This window comes from Achroia grisella, unplaced genomic scaffold (genome assembly GCF_030625045.1).
Source record: "Achroia grisella isolate CSIRO2021 unplaced genomic scaffold, CSIRO_AGI_Agris_v1 utg501, whole genome shotgun sequence".
NCBI lineage: Eukaryota > Metazoa > Arthropoda > Insecta > Lepidoptera > Pyralidae > Achroia > Achroia grisella.
This window is the reverse complement of record NW_026712897.1, coordinates 914,150-933,877: the sequence shown is the minus strand read 5'-3', so window position 1 is coordinate 933,877 and position 19,728 is coordinate 914,150. Positions and strand designations below refer to the sequence as shown.

General features: G+C 31.5%; 1 protein-coding gene across 1 annotated transcript in view; it reads right to left on the bottom strand.

Moving 5' to 3' along the window:
• LOC131846096 (phospholipid-transporting ATPase VD) overlaps positions 1-19,728 on the bottom strand; it is a 54,170-nt gene that overhangs the window by 11,221 nt on the left and 23,221 nt on the right. The window contains exons 2-3 of the mRNA XM_059195318.1: positions 1,671-1,875; positions 663-1,493 (exon numbers count right to left, since the gene is read on the bottom strand). Of these exons, the coding sequence (XP_059051301.1) occupies positions 663-1,493; positions 1,671-1,875 (1,036 nt within the window). The remainder of the gene's footprint in view (positions 1-662; positions 1,494-1,670; positions 1,876-19,728) is intronic.

Below are 19,728 nucleotides of genomic sequence, written 5' to 3'. Positions count from 1 at the left end.
TAAAATATAATATAATTTATTGCACCTGTAACACTATAAAATAAAAGATGGTTATACAAAAATGTGAGCAAGGATAAAACATATTATGTAGAGCAAGAATAAGCGGTAAATATAACCTTCTTTTTATTTTTTTAAATATCCCTGGACAATTCATTACCATCTAGTTTTAACCTAAACAGATGAGCTTGTATTATGGGTACTAGACAACTGATAGATATTTTTACACTTAGATATTTATACATAGATATTTTTTTGTCAATACATACATAGAAAATACCCAGATCAATACAAACAATCATTCATGAGTACATGAATACAAATGTTGTACTGTGCGTGAAATCGAACCCGCGATCAGCGGAAGTAAAGCGCTGTGCTAAACCGCAGTCGCCTATTATAAACGGTTTGGTTACAAAAAGTAAGTGGAGAAAAAATAGATATAGAATATAATGTACTAAAGAGAATACACAAAATTAGGTGTAGAGGTTATCGATATTTATCAGATTTAACATCGATGTTATGTCCTCGATAACATCGACCAAAAACAAGAACCATAAAGTGGAACGTCGAAAAAAAAAACAGAATTCTGGTCTAGCAAAAAACAAGTCCATCCAATAAAGATATATCTTATTCGATATTTATTATACATATAAAAGAAAAAATACCTTCTGTGTATGTTGCGCATCATTGTTATCTAATAAGTGCTGAAGCAATCTTCTGTTTGGCGACACTTTACTTATAGGGGTGACTATTGGCGCCAATTCAGGCGAAGGCTCAGCCGGTGGTCCGGGCGGGTGATCATAATCCACGCCCCCAACCGTGCATCGTCTGAACACCATCTTGTTCTCTGTTAACGTGCCTGTTTTATCGCTAAACAAATATTTAATCTGGCCCAACTCTTCAGTTATATTCAATGCTCTACATTCGGTTCGGGTGTTCGTCGCTGGATCGTACATTTCGACATCTTGATGTATATGGTAGACTTGGAGGAGTTTCGTCATCTCTATCGTCACGTATAATGATACAGGGATCATGACTTGAAGAGCTATTATATAAGTCCAGAATATCAATAAGCCCTCGTATGCGGGTTTTGCATCGTACGGGACGAACGGGACAAATTTGTACATCGGCATATCAGGCGTGTAATATTGATCCAACCAAACTTTGCAGCCGACTGCACCGGCGCAACATAAAAAAAGCAACACCAGGACACACCAAATGACGTCTGTATTCATTTTCTTCTCTAAAGTGGAACATTTGTACCTCGGTCCGCCATTATTGAGCATAGCTTTAGTTTCGTGTCCCGCGTAAACGACGATGCCTTCTACGTAATCTGTATTTTTGATCGTGCACTCCCTTAAAAGAAGATGTTCCGAGTTGAGCGGCACTCGTGCACCGTTCGGATGTGAAATGGTACCGGTAAATCGATAAATCTTAGTCGATGGCCTCTCTACTTCCACAGTACTTCTAAATTTTAATGGTTTGAAATCTGCGTGCTGTAAAAGAAAAGCAATAACAATTTTTTTAATTATTCATCACGTAGTACGCATTTAATAAATATAGAGATTTAGGTTATAATGTCATCATTCTGAATTGCGTATATAAATAACTTAACCAGTATATAAATAACTTAATATAATTCGTATTTACGATTTACCTTATTACCTATTTACCTTATCTTTAAAACCGGGTGCCACAATTCTTTGTTTCAAGTTTGTTTCTCCATCCAGATTACAAGTGTCAAGGTAACAGATACCTATGGGATTTGAGGTATGTAACAACACCATATCTGCCGGCACAGCTTCGTTATTTGACAGATGGATGATATCTCCGACGCGGACATCTCGCCACTTCACACGCATGTACCGATCTGTAGATCTGCAAAAAAAAAAATATAATATAAAAAAGTGATTTTTATATTTGGGATTTTGGGCGCAACCTCAAGATCCAAGTTCGGATCCTAATTATTATATCTTAGCCTACTGATTGACAAAATTGACTTAAATAGCATAATTTATGAAAAGATGATAGGTATTATCATCCCTTGAGCCCCTCTATAATAATAGTAACATATTATATTATTCAACTGGCACCAGTGTTAGGCAGACTTGGGTAAATCTTATTGGTTTTTGGTCTTACCCGACTTGCATAGTACCCGCTTGTCTTAGTACTACTGTCAAAGTCCAGGTGGATATTCATGATGGATTTTTTCTAAATTAAAATCAGGTATACAAAGATACAATACATCATGTATTGATTTTTTAAATTTATTATGTTTTCTTTAAATACGTATGTAGTAATATGTAGTATTTAACTGGTTGGATCTTCAATTATAAATACACATCACATGATCAATTATGTAAATATTATTTTATAATTGAAAATTCGAAATAAAACCCTATCCTATAGAATAACTATTATTACATAATAATTAATAATTCTTCTATCGCTATACATACTAAGCCGATTGAGCAGGGCGGGTGTTATTAATACTTATATTTGTGTTGTCCTTATTGATGCATGCAGAGACCTGTCCTAGAGATGCATAGTAGTGAGATGTTATTAACCTAAACGTTAATGTAAGTACCGACTTGGCACTCAGATGAGTAATAATTTTAATATTTAACTGTACAAATATTAATTATTGGCTAATATAATTACACAACTATGTAACTAAGTACACTGAAAGAATGTAAAATTACATAACAGCTCTACAGGAAAAAGGACACAACACGAATTTAATATGTGTAGTAATTGCTGTTTTCCTTATTAATTACAATAAAATAATTTACATATCTATAACAAAAATGTAAATTTATAGGTATTTGTAGATGTTTTTGATTTTGTAAATTATAATTAGGTACTTTTCAGGAAGTTTGTTATGTTACTTGTAATTCAATACCGTGAACACTTAATCAACTTACTGCTAACACTAAATTATCCACTGAAGGGATTAAATAATTATTTCTACTATATCAGGTTTAAAAAAAATCATGCATTTCGGATTGTTTCAGACCTTACATATAGACTGGCTATATATGACAAGTTATAAACAAAAACACCGGTAAATACAAAAGTTTTAAAACTAGCAATTTTGGTGCAGTGTCACATTGTACTCTGTAGCCATAATAAACAACAGTGAAAATGTTTGTTTTATCTATTACATTATTAACTAGTACCGTTCTTAGTATCGTCAACAGGCTACCTTTTATGTATAATGGCATTAGATACGGATTAAATCCAAATCATAGGAGTCTATTTCATTTATATCTCTAATCTCTAGCTATGTCAACTTGCATTATTACTATGACCGATTCAGATTTTATTGTTTTGTTTCTTAATAAAGTAAGACAGATTAAATTGAGTATATGTCATCTTTTCGATGTAATTTTAATTCGATTATATCAAATTCAGCCTACAAGGCAACGATAGTACTCGTAATCGTAAAGTAAGGAAAAGCAACAGGTCACGATCTTGTTAAGTAGCGGTAAAGAACCACGAAACGAAAGTGATTCCGCTGCGATAACAGAATACATTTTCCTGCTTTCAGTCACGAATGCTGACAAATTGTGTTGTTGTATTTGTTTATTGGCATAACAATAAATACAAACAATATAACATAGTGGGATCATTTCATCGGAATTGAACCGATTACTTAAAAGTGATTACTGATTGTAACGTTCTTAAAAGAAATAAAAGCATTTTTTTTATACTTTGTTACTATTATACTTTGTTAAATGTGGAAAACTTTAGCAAAATGGAACACCCCATTGATTACAAAAATATTAAAATCATCACAATCACTATTATTAAAAGTCTAAGGAAATTATGAAAATAAAGAAATATAAAATATCATGTTTCAATTCATGTGGGTGATCTGGCGCGGTCTTGTTGTTTCCTGTAGGAATAACAGAGGAAAAGAGTATAATTGGTACCTATTTATAGATAGGGTAGCCATATAAGGCTTTTTATTAATAATTGATTTTTCAAAATTGGATCTTTAATTGCACATAGTACATTCTAAATACACAAAACAATATTAAATTAAACCTAAAAATAAAATAGTTTAAGAACGTTAGAATCGAGTTTTTGTGACTTGGTCACGCCTATTCGTTTACGTAATGAAGCGTAATCTGTATTTAATTTCGATTTCCAATTATTTATTGTATTTTATTATTTAGTTTAACAAATCTATGGAATTATTAATTCCGGACAGTTTAAACGTTAATTGAGTTTCTAAATAAGCCTGCTAGGAAACTAATATCTATTATTAACGAATATTAAACCGTGAGCGATCCGAACGAACTAATAAGTGCTTTAATAATGTAACGTATGAAGTAATATTGGAAAGCGTGTCAAGTGCTTGACGTGACCAATTAGTGGACTCATGAAATGGACAAGACAATAGTTATCGTCACCCCGTCCGGCGACCTAACGTAGGCAATGGCTGTAAACACTGAGATTTTGCAACACGGAATAAACACAGGCGTGACCAACAGTGGTGACGCTTCATTGGCTTCTTTAGTAGTTCTGCAACATGCAGACAAATTCATGGACAGCAAATGTCCAGATAATTAACACCTAATAACTGTTCTTCTAAACAACTTAAGACGGTCAGATATTGCTGCATTGTTTTTTGTTCTTAGGGACAAAGTTAAAACGAGAAAGGGTAGACTGCTATACAAATGAGCCTAATAAACTCACCTATTGTTTTAAATCACCAAAACTCTAATTAATCTCTCTTAAAAACCCAATAAGAAATATTTTTATATCTTTTTCTCATGTTAATACGGATGTTCATATGAAAAACTGTTAATAAAATAAATATATAGGGCAACTTTACTTTTTAGTTCAAGTAATATTAAAATCGTATATTTATTACATATTTATCTCACTATTATTTATGTTATTTACAATATAGGCACTTTACACTTTTTTATATTCAATTGAAAATTATAAAGTACCTATCTATATTGTAGATATTACAAATCTGTCTATCACAAGTGAGGAAAGTTCCTTTATCGGATCAAACAAAATGGATGAGTTCTGACGTCATCGCGTGTATAAACGCACGCAAGTGTCTCTCTAATGAACGGTTAAACTTTCATTCTTTGGGCTCTTTTGTTTCAATGAGAAACAATTGGCAATACTTAGTAAACAAATTGTCATTTCCAAACGTATTAAAAACAAATCATCGATTTGTTATTAGTAATTGACACTTCCAACTAGTCTAAAAGTAGATTAATAAGAGCCACTATTAAAGTTACGAATTATTTCTCTTTTAATAACGACCCCAGTTTCATGTCTGTGAATTTATAAAACAAACCCAGCAGAACTGTGAACCTGTACAGCACAATATTTTTATTGAAATTTTCTTATAAAATATCCGAATTATCCATTGATTTTTTATTGACATTTTTATAGTTACTGATGTTCTCATAATTAAACAGGCAACAGAACATATATATACTCATATTCCTGCATTATCACAATGCACTACACAATCATTAGGAAATTAATGTAATGTATTAATAATGCGCTTAGTCATAAGTTTATATTTAAACTCCGATAAGAATCTTTTGATTGAGTGTTTTGATTAGCCTGCATTATATTATTATTATAATGAAATGTTATCTTCTTTTTCTTTGCACTATCCCACTTTATATGGGGTCTCCTAATTTTGCAGCGCCGGGGGGAAGGGGATTGTAAAGGGAACTAGTAATCTCCATTGCTAGCGATGTACCATGTTAGGTCGACATCCACGCGGTTCCTCCTGGAAACCATCGTGATTAATTCCTAGTGAATTTGAACAGCGTAAACCGTTAGCGCAGGCGAGAAGACTATTTCATTATTATCCCCAAAAAAAAAAGATTGCGGTGCCAGAACAATCTGTCCTAGATTTTCGGGTCAGGCAATTTTTCCATCGGGATAAGATTTTTCAGGGTCATCCACTAGGTAGCTGGAGGACGTCCACTACCTCTTTGCAGTTGTAAAGTATTATTGACCGCATATTCCTTGTCTATTTGCATTACATGGCCATACCATTAAAGATGGTCTTCGGTTAAGTTTCCCTGTTATTGGGAGACTCTTAAAAAGTACCGCGGATGTATTCGTTTCGCATCCTATCTAGTCTCGAGACCAGAGTGTAAGAACATTTCCCCTTCAGTGGTATGAAGTTTTTGTAAATCTGTCTTTTTTACTGGTCACATTCCAGTCCGTACAACATAGCCGGTTTTACCGCAGTCCCATAGACTATGCTATTAGCTCGTAGTTAATTTCATTAAAATGAAATCTTAAATAAATATAAAATTTGTATTATCTCAGCTTGATGATGTAACTAAGTAGTAAAGCAACTATGAAATGAAGTACAAATAAGCAAATATACTTATATACCTGTATGATATTGAGTCATCGTACGAAAACGGACAAGAGTTGTTTGTACAAGAGTTACTGTCAAGGAACTTGTGGAAAAGAACTTTAGTGTCAAGTAAGTACAAGTCGTAAAGGCTTTTAACTGGCGAAGGATGATGTCACTAATTCCGGTTTAACTTAATTGAAAACGGGTGAACAGAGTTTCCAAATGCAAATTGTATTGTCGTTTGAAGTTTGACACATCGTGTGTCCTGTAAATTCTATAATTACGAAATATCCGTTGTAAGAAATCCGGCGTTTATTCTAAAGTTTCTCATTATTCGTATAGATTGACTATACGAATATCATAAATACGAAAGTTTCTGCACGACTAAATGGCTAAACGAAACCTAATTAGACTTGAAGATAGATAGCCGGAGGACCGTAATCAATTATTTTATTTCAAATTATCTGAAGTTCAATAAAATGATAAAAATATTATGACAAAATGATTTACATACATCTTAGGGAACAACAATTGATATCTATAGAAATTAATAAAATTTAGGGGTTTGTTTGTTATTTTAAATTAACAGCCTTTCATGTGAAAGTATACATATCTTGTACTTATATAAAAAAAATATTCATTAAGTAAAATGTTTATCTGTCTGTCTGCTTATTCTTTTTAATCTCTGAAACGGCTGTACAAATTTTGACGGAACTCTCAAATTTAACTATCTGCGAGTAGATGTTCCGTCAAAATGTTTTATTCCACGCGAACGTAGTCGGGGTGACAGCTAGTATACCTATGTATTATATGAGTAACTTTATATGAGTTGATAATTTAACCAGCGTGAAATCCAGCTTACTCAACCAGCTGACGTATTAATTATAAATAAGTACATACATTTATAACGTAAGGAAATAATAATTAAATAGGAAATCACTGTGTAATTACGGGTTATCATCATAGATTAAAATGAATGTAAATTGAATTGTATCAAATGTTTATAAACATCTAATTATCATAATATATTATAATTGATTACAATTATATAATTTATGTTATGGGCCAGTATCAGTTCCCACTCAGTATTACAGTCAAAACACTGATACGAAAGCACAGATAACCGATTATACAATTTCTGTATTTACCAAATACACATTTATAAGTACCAAAATACCACTCTCCAGTCGATCTCCTGCCCTATTAAAACTGGGATGGAAATCGAGACGTCTACGGCCTGAGTCGAGGTTCGAACCCTGTCCTTTCTAACTGAAATCGTACCCGCTATGCAATTGTTGGTCTTCAGCAGCTCCATAAGTTCTAACGCACGCAACACATTAGAATTTATTTACACAAAAGATTTTTTTTTTAACTTACATCAGAGTTGTTTATGACGACATGTCACAGTTTTCGTCCTACAATTATAAAAACATTACAACTTGAACTTAAAAATCGAACTCTACATTGAAAGTCCATGTAATGATAATGTCATGATAAGTCTTTTTTTTTTAAATCAGTTACTATCGCAATAGCTATCAAATTGGTTTCTTTTTTTCACGTTTATCTGTGCAATAAATAATTATTATTATAATGATATCCGTACACAGATCATTCCTTGTTAATTAATAAAAATTTACGATAGCTGGCAAGCGAAGTAAGTACTAAACTCTTTATATTATTCACATTGAGCCATTATATCAGAAAGTTCAACCACAATTTTTTTGGTTACATATATGTATAGCTTCCATTTATATTAAAAGAGATTACTGCCTTCTAAGGTTGTAAGCGAAGATTTGTTTAAATTTGGTGGTGCTTTATTTCAAACCCCAATGAAGGACGGGCGTGATGTTCTATTATGATTTCTTGCTAAATTTTTGCAACTGGCAGATAAGTTAATATACCTACAAAATATATCTATTTTCTTAAGTTTATCTAATCGTTTTTTATAGAATACATATATGGTTTTGCAGCATAATTATATTATATACGGGAGGACTGATAAAAATATTTTTTTTTACTATCATTCCATTATTGAATAAACAAGTTGAGAGAAGAATTGCTCAGTTTATTTGTAAATAAGCAAAATAATAATTAAACTGTAAATGAGAGGAAAAACTCACAAAACATTAACTAATGGCGCGCTGCGGTTGAAGTAAAAAATAAGAATGGTAACAACATTAGTGGATAATTATTTCTTTAGTTACTTAAATATATGAATGTTACACTCAAATGTAACAACAGTCAGGAGGCATGTTGCTTGTTAGTACAAAAACAGTCAAAAGTGGTACTGACCGTAAAACAGGTTACATTTAGCTCGTAATTTATAATATAAAATTATAATTTAACAGTAAACATTATAATAAATCTTACTTTGCCTTTAACATATATTATATATTATTTATAATATGATAAAAAGGAATTATTTTAAAAAATTACTTTAATGTTGTTTTAAATTTCAGAAGTGATAAGTCGACTATTTCTTTTCGTAATCTGTTTCCACATCACTAGCTTCAATGGCAGGCCCGGCTTAATAGACTGCTCTTTTTATATATAACAAGTTTGTCTATACATCTTGTTATAGTAATGTATATTTCAGTTTCGTATTAGATTTTCTTGTCTATGTGTATGTCTATTAATTAATGAAATATAAAGAGTGATCTTACCACCGACATAATTTTGTTTTTGACAAAATGTTTTGCTTTATTTTCGTTTGGGTTTACTAAACGAAACATTACAGTATGAGGAACAATATTGAGCCTAAAATAGAGCTGATTGGCACTCCGATGTTGTGGTATTTACAAAGAACTTGATAAACATAATAAAAATAATTTATTAAACCATAATTTTGTGGGGACTGTTGTGTATATTATCTATGTTATCGCATATCTACATATCAGCATATATTTCACGATAAGATTATGCTTATACTTAACAATCTCAATTGAAATTGATAAAGTTCTTATTATTCCTATAAAAGATTGCATAAATGTCAAAGTGGATTGACCAATTAAAAATGTTAATTTATGTATTTTGTGAACATTCCAACCACAAAAGAGAAAATGAAATTGTTTCCTGTTTTGATATTATAACAACACGTCTAAAGACGAATAGTAGAATATTCCATTAGAGTTTCGAACCGAGAGTTATGAAAACAAAATAAAAAATGTTCGTTAAAACATTTTTTATTTTGTTTTCATAACTCTCGTATTTTCTGATATTAATTTGTATATCTAAGATAATATACCACACGAAGTAATCGATACGACCTGGATATTAGACCAGAATATTCGTTTACAACTGAATAGGACCTATTAATACTCATTTCGTACTCTGAACAACATATCTTAGGCAACTACCAAGTAACTTATACAAGTGAAGCCGCTATCGGTAGGCTTATCTAAGTTTAATAATAAATAACCCTGGACAATTAACACAGCGCCATCTAGTTCCACGGTAAGCAGAGCTTATGCTATGGGTACTAGACAACTGATATAAATGCATAAATATATTTTTTTGTAAATACATACATAATATATTTACATATAAAACACCCAGACCGATACAAATAATCATATTCATGAATACAAATGTTTGCACCACGCGAGAAATCGAACCCGCGACCATCCGAAGTAAAACGGTGTGCTAAACCGCTAGACCACCGAGACCGTCAAGATAAATTTCGTCTTCGTGCGGACAGAGTCACAGGCACACAAAAATACAAACGAATACGCGTGACATTTGAAACCGGCAATATTCTGAGGCCACTTTCTCCTAACGATGAACGAGCGTTATGTAGGCGGGGCGAGGCGTGGTGTGGTATGGTTACTCTCAAATCAGCTGATCTTCGAATTGGCACAAATACGTGTTTTACATCAGTGAGTTGGCGATGTCGAACATGGCTGCCAATGTGAAGGTCACATGGCATTCACTGTTGGCCTCTACGAGCTTGCCGCGTTAGAAAATGCATCGACATTAAGATCCGGCACGGTAATTCCTCATTGCGTTATATATAAAAGTGAATTATATTTAATTTATCTTAATATAATAGGATTGATAAGTAAGTATGCGATTGATTTTAAAATCCTTAAAGAACCAATATAACATAAATAATCTACAAAAAATATATAAATTCATATTGAATCGCCATCTTTTGAGATATAACCATAATTACCTAAGTGATTATTTTCTTAATTTTGACACAGCACAAATATCAACACAAGTGGGATACCCCATTCAAGACAAGAGTAGAAGATAGATAGAAGAGAGATCGAATGACCTAATTATGATCTTCTATTACTATTATTCTAGTTTTCTATTAAAATTGTAATCACAATTATTATAATAACAACTGAATGGTGGTCAAGGCGTTTTAGGTCAGATTTATAGCTTATTTCATTAGGTCGCCGATAAATAAAACATGATTGTCTTATTCATTATGTTCACGAACATCTAAGGTTTTAATTATTTAGCTAAGTGTAATGATAACAACAAATTGCAATGTAATTTGACTGAAACCGTGATGGGAATCTTCTACTTTACGTTTACGGCGTGTCTATTGTTGCTGTTATCTAAATAAATATGTCCAGTTATTGCTTTGATTTCTCTTATTTGTTACCCAGTGATTCAGGTGCATAATGTAGATTCACTGGCGATCGATAAAACAAGGCCTTCCTTCTTTTATTATTTTATGCAAAGCCTTGTCGCGTAATCATACTGAGATTACACCACCTTAACGTTCATAAGGTCAGAAATAATGAAAAGGAACTAAGGTAGAGTTGTAGTTGTGGTAAGGTAAGTAGTTAATACTTCATGTCCAACAAACTGCAGATATCATTCGTACATTTTTATTATGCCATCGTTTTATATAAATTTAATTACTACAATTAATCTATATGGAATAAAATCATAAGCTTTAAACTTTTAATTAAATATTACTCGCTTTCATTATTACTTTATAAATCAAAATTTAAAATATCGTTATTCATTTAGGTAGATAGGCCAACACTACAGTCCGTCTGCAATGTAGTATAAAAAATGGTTTATTTCTGAAAACATCTGTTGTAATGTATTTATTTAAAGTCATGCGGAGCAATACGTTTTATCACGTTACAGGATGTATATTTTAAAAGTATATTGTTCATCTACACTTCTAATTGAGAGAATCCATAGATAGAGACAGTATCTTTTAGAACAGGGTTTGTAAAGGTTTTTTAAGGGTTGGCAACGCGCACGTGACACTCCTGGTGTTTCATGCGTCTTTAGGCTACAGTAACAGTTTACCATCAGATGGGCCGCGTGCTTGTTTGCCACCAACGTAGTATAAAAAAAACAAAACTGATTATAGAATCTCAATACTAATTAACAATTTGCATTTATGTGTAGGTAACGGTACTACGTGAAAAGGGTATTTAGATACAATATTCAATAATTGAAGTCAGAGAAGTAACTTTGTTTGTTACGCTTTCTCGCCTTAAGCAATCATCATTTTTAATCCAGTCAATCATTATCACGGAGACGAAGTTGCGATCAGTAGCTAAGTAGTTCTTACTATATCTGCAAATCCTGAGTCTATATTTTTTATAATTTGTTATGTATGTGCATTAGCAAACAATCTTACCCATCTACCCGTCGCTTATATACATGAACAGCATTACGAACATCGGTAATCGTATGACGCCCGGGATACATTCATGCCTTACCATTCTTAAATTCTTCAACAGAAAATAAAATTACAAAGCAACATTCTGGGCGTCTGAAATGATATAATTACCACAGGCATTGTTTTCACGATAACAACTACATTTCATTTATATTTAAATCAGCCTTTAATGCTAATAACCTTTTAGTATGTAATCATTTGTATCGTTAATTACCTGAATATGTCAACATGTCATGAACATATTCTGCTCTATAACATCGACACACGAATGTGTGTAAGTAGTGCTGACTTTGCTAATGATTTTCATACCAATAAAACAAGACATAACTATAGATTTTCATATAAAGTATACAAAAATGATAATTCTTTAAGTTTACGTCAGCCTGACCGAGGTAGACTTTGAGAAAGTTCTTTGCGTGGGTACCTCTGTATCACCTATATATTTTAAGCAACTCTGTAAGTTATCTTATGATTTAAACGATAGGATACATAATCTAGGCCAGACAATCTAGAATATGTTGAAAAATGTTTCAAATGTTACAGTTTTAAAAGAACAACACACAAGTTTCTTGCTAGCTTTTCTTGTGATGGGACAAATTATTATCTATTCTCTAATTATTATATATTCTATTTCGTATATGAAAACTAGCCAAGTCAGACCTTAGGCTACAGTATATTATCCTATGTTATAAGAAGAAATGATATTTTATATTGTTATAAATACATTTCAGGACAGACGGAGGACAGTAGGAGTCAACAATCAAGGCATATATCATAATATTAAACTCGGCTATCATTTCACATTTATGTTTTTGATGGGATTAGTATAATGTTTAATAGAATTAAAAACTCAACTAGCAAAGAGGAAAACCAGCGCGATTTTTAGTTTACGTTTTATAGGCATTTCCAAATCCACCAATCCATCAAATATAATAAAAGGAAACTAATATACTATAGTTTGTTTTTTATAACTCGGAGCCAAAATTGACAGGTGTAAATTTAAAATTTTCAAACTATGTTAGTCGGTGGTGTCGTGGTAGCGACCATTACTTTTAAAGTTTTCTACAAACTTTTACATAGCATTTATTTTTAATTTACATACATACTGGTGTATGTTTCCATTACTGTCTTTGTATTTATTAAACAACACAAAAATACATTTTTTTTCCGTTAGTTTAAATATCATATTGAACTTATTTAATATATAAAATTGATTAAAGAATAAAACATATTTTATTTACCAACACTATATGTATTCGTGATATGCCCGAGTTCTGTAACCTATCACAAATTACACTATATTTATTTACACTTTATACCAACAGTCTCTATTGATCATAGAACATAATTGTATACCTTGTACAAACTAACTTATTGACATTACAATTTTTTCATATCAATTGTATCCATGTACCTACTTAATAATTACTGACATCAAACATTTTATAATTACCACATAATTTCATAATAATTTTTTCTTTATAATTCCATTATAGCAGCATTATTTAGTAATTTTTTGCATGCCAGATGCTGGCGCAACACTCGCATTTAGCAATAATATCAATGTAAAATACCTACCTAGCTTGTATGCCTGCAAAAAAGTTATTTTTATTACAAAATATTAGTAGATACTAGTGATTTTACCTGTTTTTTTTTTTAGATAAATGATAGCTGATCTATCATTAGATCTAATTTCAATAAGATCCGTTCATTCATTCATTCAGTCATTTATTTATAAAAAAACAAATAAAACTGACATTCACATTTATAACTTTAGTATGTAGGTATAAAATATGGGGTAAAAAATATTGAAATACTATGTACATTGTGTTTATAATCATAATACATTTTTAAATTAAATACCTACTGTATTTCATTCTACCATCATTATACTGAATCTAACCTTAGAATCTTATCCAGACCCGATAAGTAGTAACATATAACAAAACAATATTATATAGCAATATATTTAACGATTAGTCCATTCATTACCTTGTCAAATGCACATATACAATAGAATGTACAATGAACCAACTTATTATGTTGTAATGATAAGCGAAACACGCGAGTGTTGACATTTACTCATACATACATTTATGTATAATACAATACAGATTTTCATATTAAACACATTCCTCTTGACTACGTCGGAGTATACAACAATACAATATCTGTACACACGCTTACTATAACATCTTAACAACGACAGTGACAATACAAAATAAAGTAGAACTAGTTAATATGTAGTTGTAGTAGTAGTAAGTACTTAATATCTTAATAGTGAATAATTTAAAAGTAGAGTTTATTCGCCTTTTTCATCTTTTTTTGGGATTCAATACACTATAAGCAAAACCGTAATAGCAGGTATAACAAAAGTACATTATTTGTACTAATATTACAAATACAAAAGCCTGTTTGTCTGTTTGTTCATTACAAAATGCGTTGAACAGATTTTAATGATTCAATCTGAAGATAGATTGTATCATAAGGATGAATTTAGGCTATTTTTAACACAAAAATAATCAGTAGAGGTGAAATAGGGGTGTGAAAGTTTGTGCGGGCGAAGTTGGGAATAACAATTAATTAGTCAGAAGTACTGAATTCGATCTAAATATACATAAATCTATATTACTTTAAAATTATTTTAACTAAAACAAACAATGAAATGTTAAAAATCACAAAAATATAAATATAACGTAAATACGTTAATAACGAAAGACTGTAATGTAGATTTAGAACTTGCTTCTTCTAAATCTGCAGTAGAGCAGAAACAATTGTCATGTCAAAATATATCAACATCTGCCGAGATAAATGCTTGTGATAAACAGACGTCTAGACGTACGTGAGTGATACTTGTATAGATACGTGAATTGAATACTTTATAAGGGTTCGGTATTTTCCTTTACGCAGGGCATCATACAATTCTGATACAGTTCGTAATAACACTAAAAATAGTGTTTACAGAAAAAAACGCGAGTGTCACGATTGTGCAGAACCTTAATAATTTTAAACTTTTAATGCAATGTAAGTAGAATATGTAGTAGCTAATGAAGAATTAGTGCGTCTTGTGATTATTAATGAGCTGTTATTTTGGATAAACAAGTTCGTTCTCTAGTTTTGGCCTTGACTTAGGGTCATGGAAGTCTAATTAAATTATCTTATACGTACTATATATTTAAATAAAGATATAAGAAATAAAATAATAATAATATATGAACCAAAAACTTCATATCTTTGTCTATGAAAATTACGTGAACGTAAGAGAGTGAAATTTGGCACTCCTGTGAACTTGGCACACGATATTCAAAAATCGACTTTTTTTTTAGCGTTTTGACATCCTTTTGAATAGTTCTAGAGTTCTTTATAATCATTTTAAATAGTTCCGATGTTTATATTAAAAAAAAACAAATTTTTAAATCGTGCGCTAATTTCACGCAGCGCACGAAATCACGAAAATCACAAATTTCTTCGGAGTTCTAGCTTGCTTTACAATAGTTCTACAGTTCTCTATCAGTTATATCAATAGTTCTAGCGATTAAAACGAAAAAATCGATTTTTGAAGTTTCGCCGCGTCCAAATTATAATTCATATAAGAAATGATCAATTTCCGACGCGAGTTCTAGCCGATCTGATAATAGTTCTGGGCAGCATTCTCCGAGTTCTACAGAAAAGCTTCATAACTTTTTCCTGGAAAATAATTATTTTGCAAGTTATTGCAAAAAATATAAATCTACAAAAAAAAAATTACGAGTTCTAGTCGATCTCATCGGAGTTCTGGGTAGCGCTACCTGAGTTCTATCGAAAAGTCTAGTAACTTTTTCCTGTAAAATAGTTAAGTTAAAAATGGCGCTAATTTGGAAAATAATTACTTCACAGGAAAAAGTTACTAGACTTTTCGATAGAACTCAGGTAGCGCTACCCAGAACTCCGATCAGATCAACTAGAACTCGTAAAAAAAAATCTCCTATAAGTCAGCCTTAAAAAGTTAAAAATGGCGATAATTTGGAAAATAATGATTTTACAGGAAAAAGTTACTAGACTTTTCGATAGAACTCAGGTAGCGCTACCCAGAACTCCGATGAGATCGACTAGAACTCGTAAAAAAATTCTCCTATAAGTCAGTCATGAAAATTTAAAAATGGCGATAATTTGGAAAATAATTATTTCACAGGAAAATGTTACTAGACTTTTCGATAGAACTCAGGTAGCGCTACCCAGAACTCCGATCAGATCGACTAGAACTCGTACAAAAAATTCTCCTATAAGTCAGTCATGAAAAGTTAAAAATGGCGATAATTTAGAAAATAATTATTTCACAGGAAAATGTTACTAGACTTTTCGATAGAACTCAGGTAGCGCTACCCAGAACTCCGATAAGATCAGCTAGAACTCGTAAAAAAAAATCTCCTATAAGTCAGCCTTAAAAAGTTAAAAATGGCGATAATTTGGAAAATAATGATTTTACAGGAAAAAGTTACTAGACTTTTCGATAGAACTCAGGTAGCGCTATCCAGAACTCCGATCAGATCAGCTGGAACCCGTAATTTTTTTTTTGTAGATTTATATTTTTTGCAATAACTTGCAAAATAATTATTTTCCAGGAAAAAGTTATGAAGCTTTTCTGTAGAACTCGGAGAATGCTGCCCAGAACTATTATCAGATCGGCTAGAACTCGCGTCGGAAATTGATCTTTTCTTATATGAATTATAATTTGGACGCGGCGAAACTTCAAAAATCGATTTTTTCGTTTTAATCGCTAGAACTATTGATATAACTGATAGAGAACTGTAGAACTATTGTAAAGCAAGCTAGAACTCCGAAGAAATTTGTGATTTTCGTGATTTCGTGCGCGGCGTGAATTTAGCGCACGATTTTTTAAAATTTGTTTTTTTTTTAATTTTAACATCGGAACTATTTAAAATGATTATAAAGAACTCTAGAACTATTCAAAAGGATGTCAGTACTCTAAAAAAAAAAGTCGATTTTTGAATATCGTGTGCCAAGTTCACAGGACCAATTTGGCAAAGTTAAGGTGACGAAGAGCTAATCCTTTTTAATAATAATGCTTAAATTTATTTAAAAAAATATCATTAAAATGACACACATACACAAATATGTACGTAAGTGTAATTTTGTGTGTGTCTTTTGTTTGCAATGTTTTATAAAAAAAAATGTTATTTATATAACTCAGACCGATAAAAAAAATCGTACTTCTGAATACAAATATTTGCATAGTGCGAAGAATCGAACGAATATAAATAATATAAAATATACTTACCTACGTACATATTTTAGTGTAATTCGATATCAACTGTTTTACTTTCGATGATTGCGCTAATCATCGAAAGTAAAACAGTTGATCACCGAGATCGTGATGTGTAAAGTTTATAGAAATAAGAAACTATTGTGATGTGGTGTAGAGATTATGACGTTGATTTACTCAAAAAAGTAACGCCCACGGCGTATTGTATTTATTTATGTATATTAATATTAGTAAACAAATGTAAGGCATTTTATAAGCCATTGCATTTCGTTTTTAATTTACGATACATTAGTACGACTAAAATAACTATACATATTCTTGTTCCGGGGTAAAGATAATGTAAAGTGGACAATGAAATGTATCTGATAACTATCCCTGACCAAGCACCATCTTTACTTTTGATTAATACGACCAAATAAATTGTCTATGGTACAGAATGTATTTTAAATCATAAATAAATAATTTGTTTAACCATGACCTATATGAAAAATATGGGTCATATCACAAAATTATTCAGAGTGCACAATAGTGTTGCATAACCATTGGATTAAAACAATTTTTGCTTTGCCAAATAACAAGCCCAACCTTGTACTGTTTCGAGATCTGGCAACTTCCGAAGGACTATTCAACGTTAGTATGAGTTCCTGTTGGATAGTTTTGAAGGTAGTTTAAATGTTTATTTTTATGCTTCATTGTAATAAAAGAATGACACGTCTTTATAATATCATTTCAACACCTAAATAAAAATATCGCTTTATATCAGCAGGGATAGATAGCGTCTACCTACATATCAACGAAAGAAAACTCATAACTCGAAACAGCCAACTTTACAAAAATTATTTTAATTAAAAAATTCACAACTCACCAGAAAGTTTAAAATTATTATGTATTTAACGAATTTTCAACTTCCTATCTCAATAAATATATGAATTTTTAGGACAGTGACTCTGGTGTAATATTGGGATTTTTTACATTACGAAAATTCCACTTTGACACGCACGAAGGTGCATATACAACTAGGTTTAGATATCACATCTTCAATAGTTGCTATTTGGTTTATTTTACAATAGACCTTGCGTCATTGCTGTCAAAGTCGGAAGTAAATTACTTCTCAAAATAATTATGTTGTCTTGACCAATAAATTGACCTATAAAATGATTTGTAGAATTACCGACATATGTTACATGGAGTTACTGACATTTAATATAGATTGCCTTGTGTCTGAGGTTACACTAGGTGTAAATGAGAAGTTTACACACGTCAATAGCCCGCTCTAGTCATATTCGATTCGGTATTAATGGCTTTTTAACGAGAAACTTGCGGTTGGATTTCCGATTTAGTTCGAACACTAACGGCAGCAGGTAATAATTACTAATAACAAATTTCTAGTTGATATGATATCGATCTTATGACGCAATTATAGATTTCTTTTCCGAATTTCTGATTGATTACACTGTATAAAGTTTTTACAAAGAAGTAGTTTTTTGTGTAATTTTCCATTTCATTTTTTTGTGACAACAATGCACAAATCTCTTATTGGGCAGATAATTACCTATTACCATCAAATTGACTGCTTGATGTTTTACTATTTTCATTTATTCAAATTAAAGTTTCAATAAAGATTAGGTACAATATATAGCAAAATAACCATACTTCCACTACGCTCCAATTCGCAAGCAAAATCACGTCATTCGGGAATCTAATTAGCTTGTTATCCCAACCCAGGCACCACTCTAACTCTTTTTAGTGTAGTCATAAAGTGCTTACTACGTCATCATTCATGCAGGGTATTAACAACATTACTGGTATAGAAAAGTTTATAAATATTAGTTTAAATAAAATTTAAGAAGTAATTGGTGATATTATTAATTTTGTTATAGAGTTTATATTTATATTGAAAATAAAGAAACAAATACATAATTTCGGATATGATGTGATAAGACTAGTATGCGCATCAATTAGGTGCACGAAACAAGATACATATGTATTAATTAATAGGTAGTACAAATATGCATAACAAATGTAACAGATATATTATACAATTTAAAATGACAACGTCGTATCCGTAGGCGCTAAAGTTGTTGTTACAAGAAAAACATATAATTCTTTTAGATGAATTCTTTATAAGGACGTCGATTATCCGAATTATCGGAAGCAGATTGGTGCTGCGGTCAAACAAAATGCAATTACGCTGAGTCGCCCGGTACCGTTACATTGCTTTCTTTTCTACCGGGCGCGTGTTGTCGGGAGAAATTTGTTCTAGACACGTATGCGAATGAACGACCGACGTTGAGATTGTGAACGTTAGAACTCGACGTATGACGTTTCTATTTTTATTTGCCCGTGATAACGCGGAACTGAGATAACGCAGGCTGAGCTGTTCTGATAAGATGATGAATAATAATTCAGACTAATACTATACTTGCGTAAAGATTTTAAACTTTATGTAGG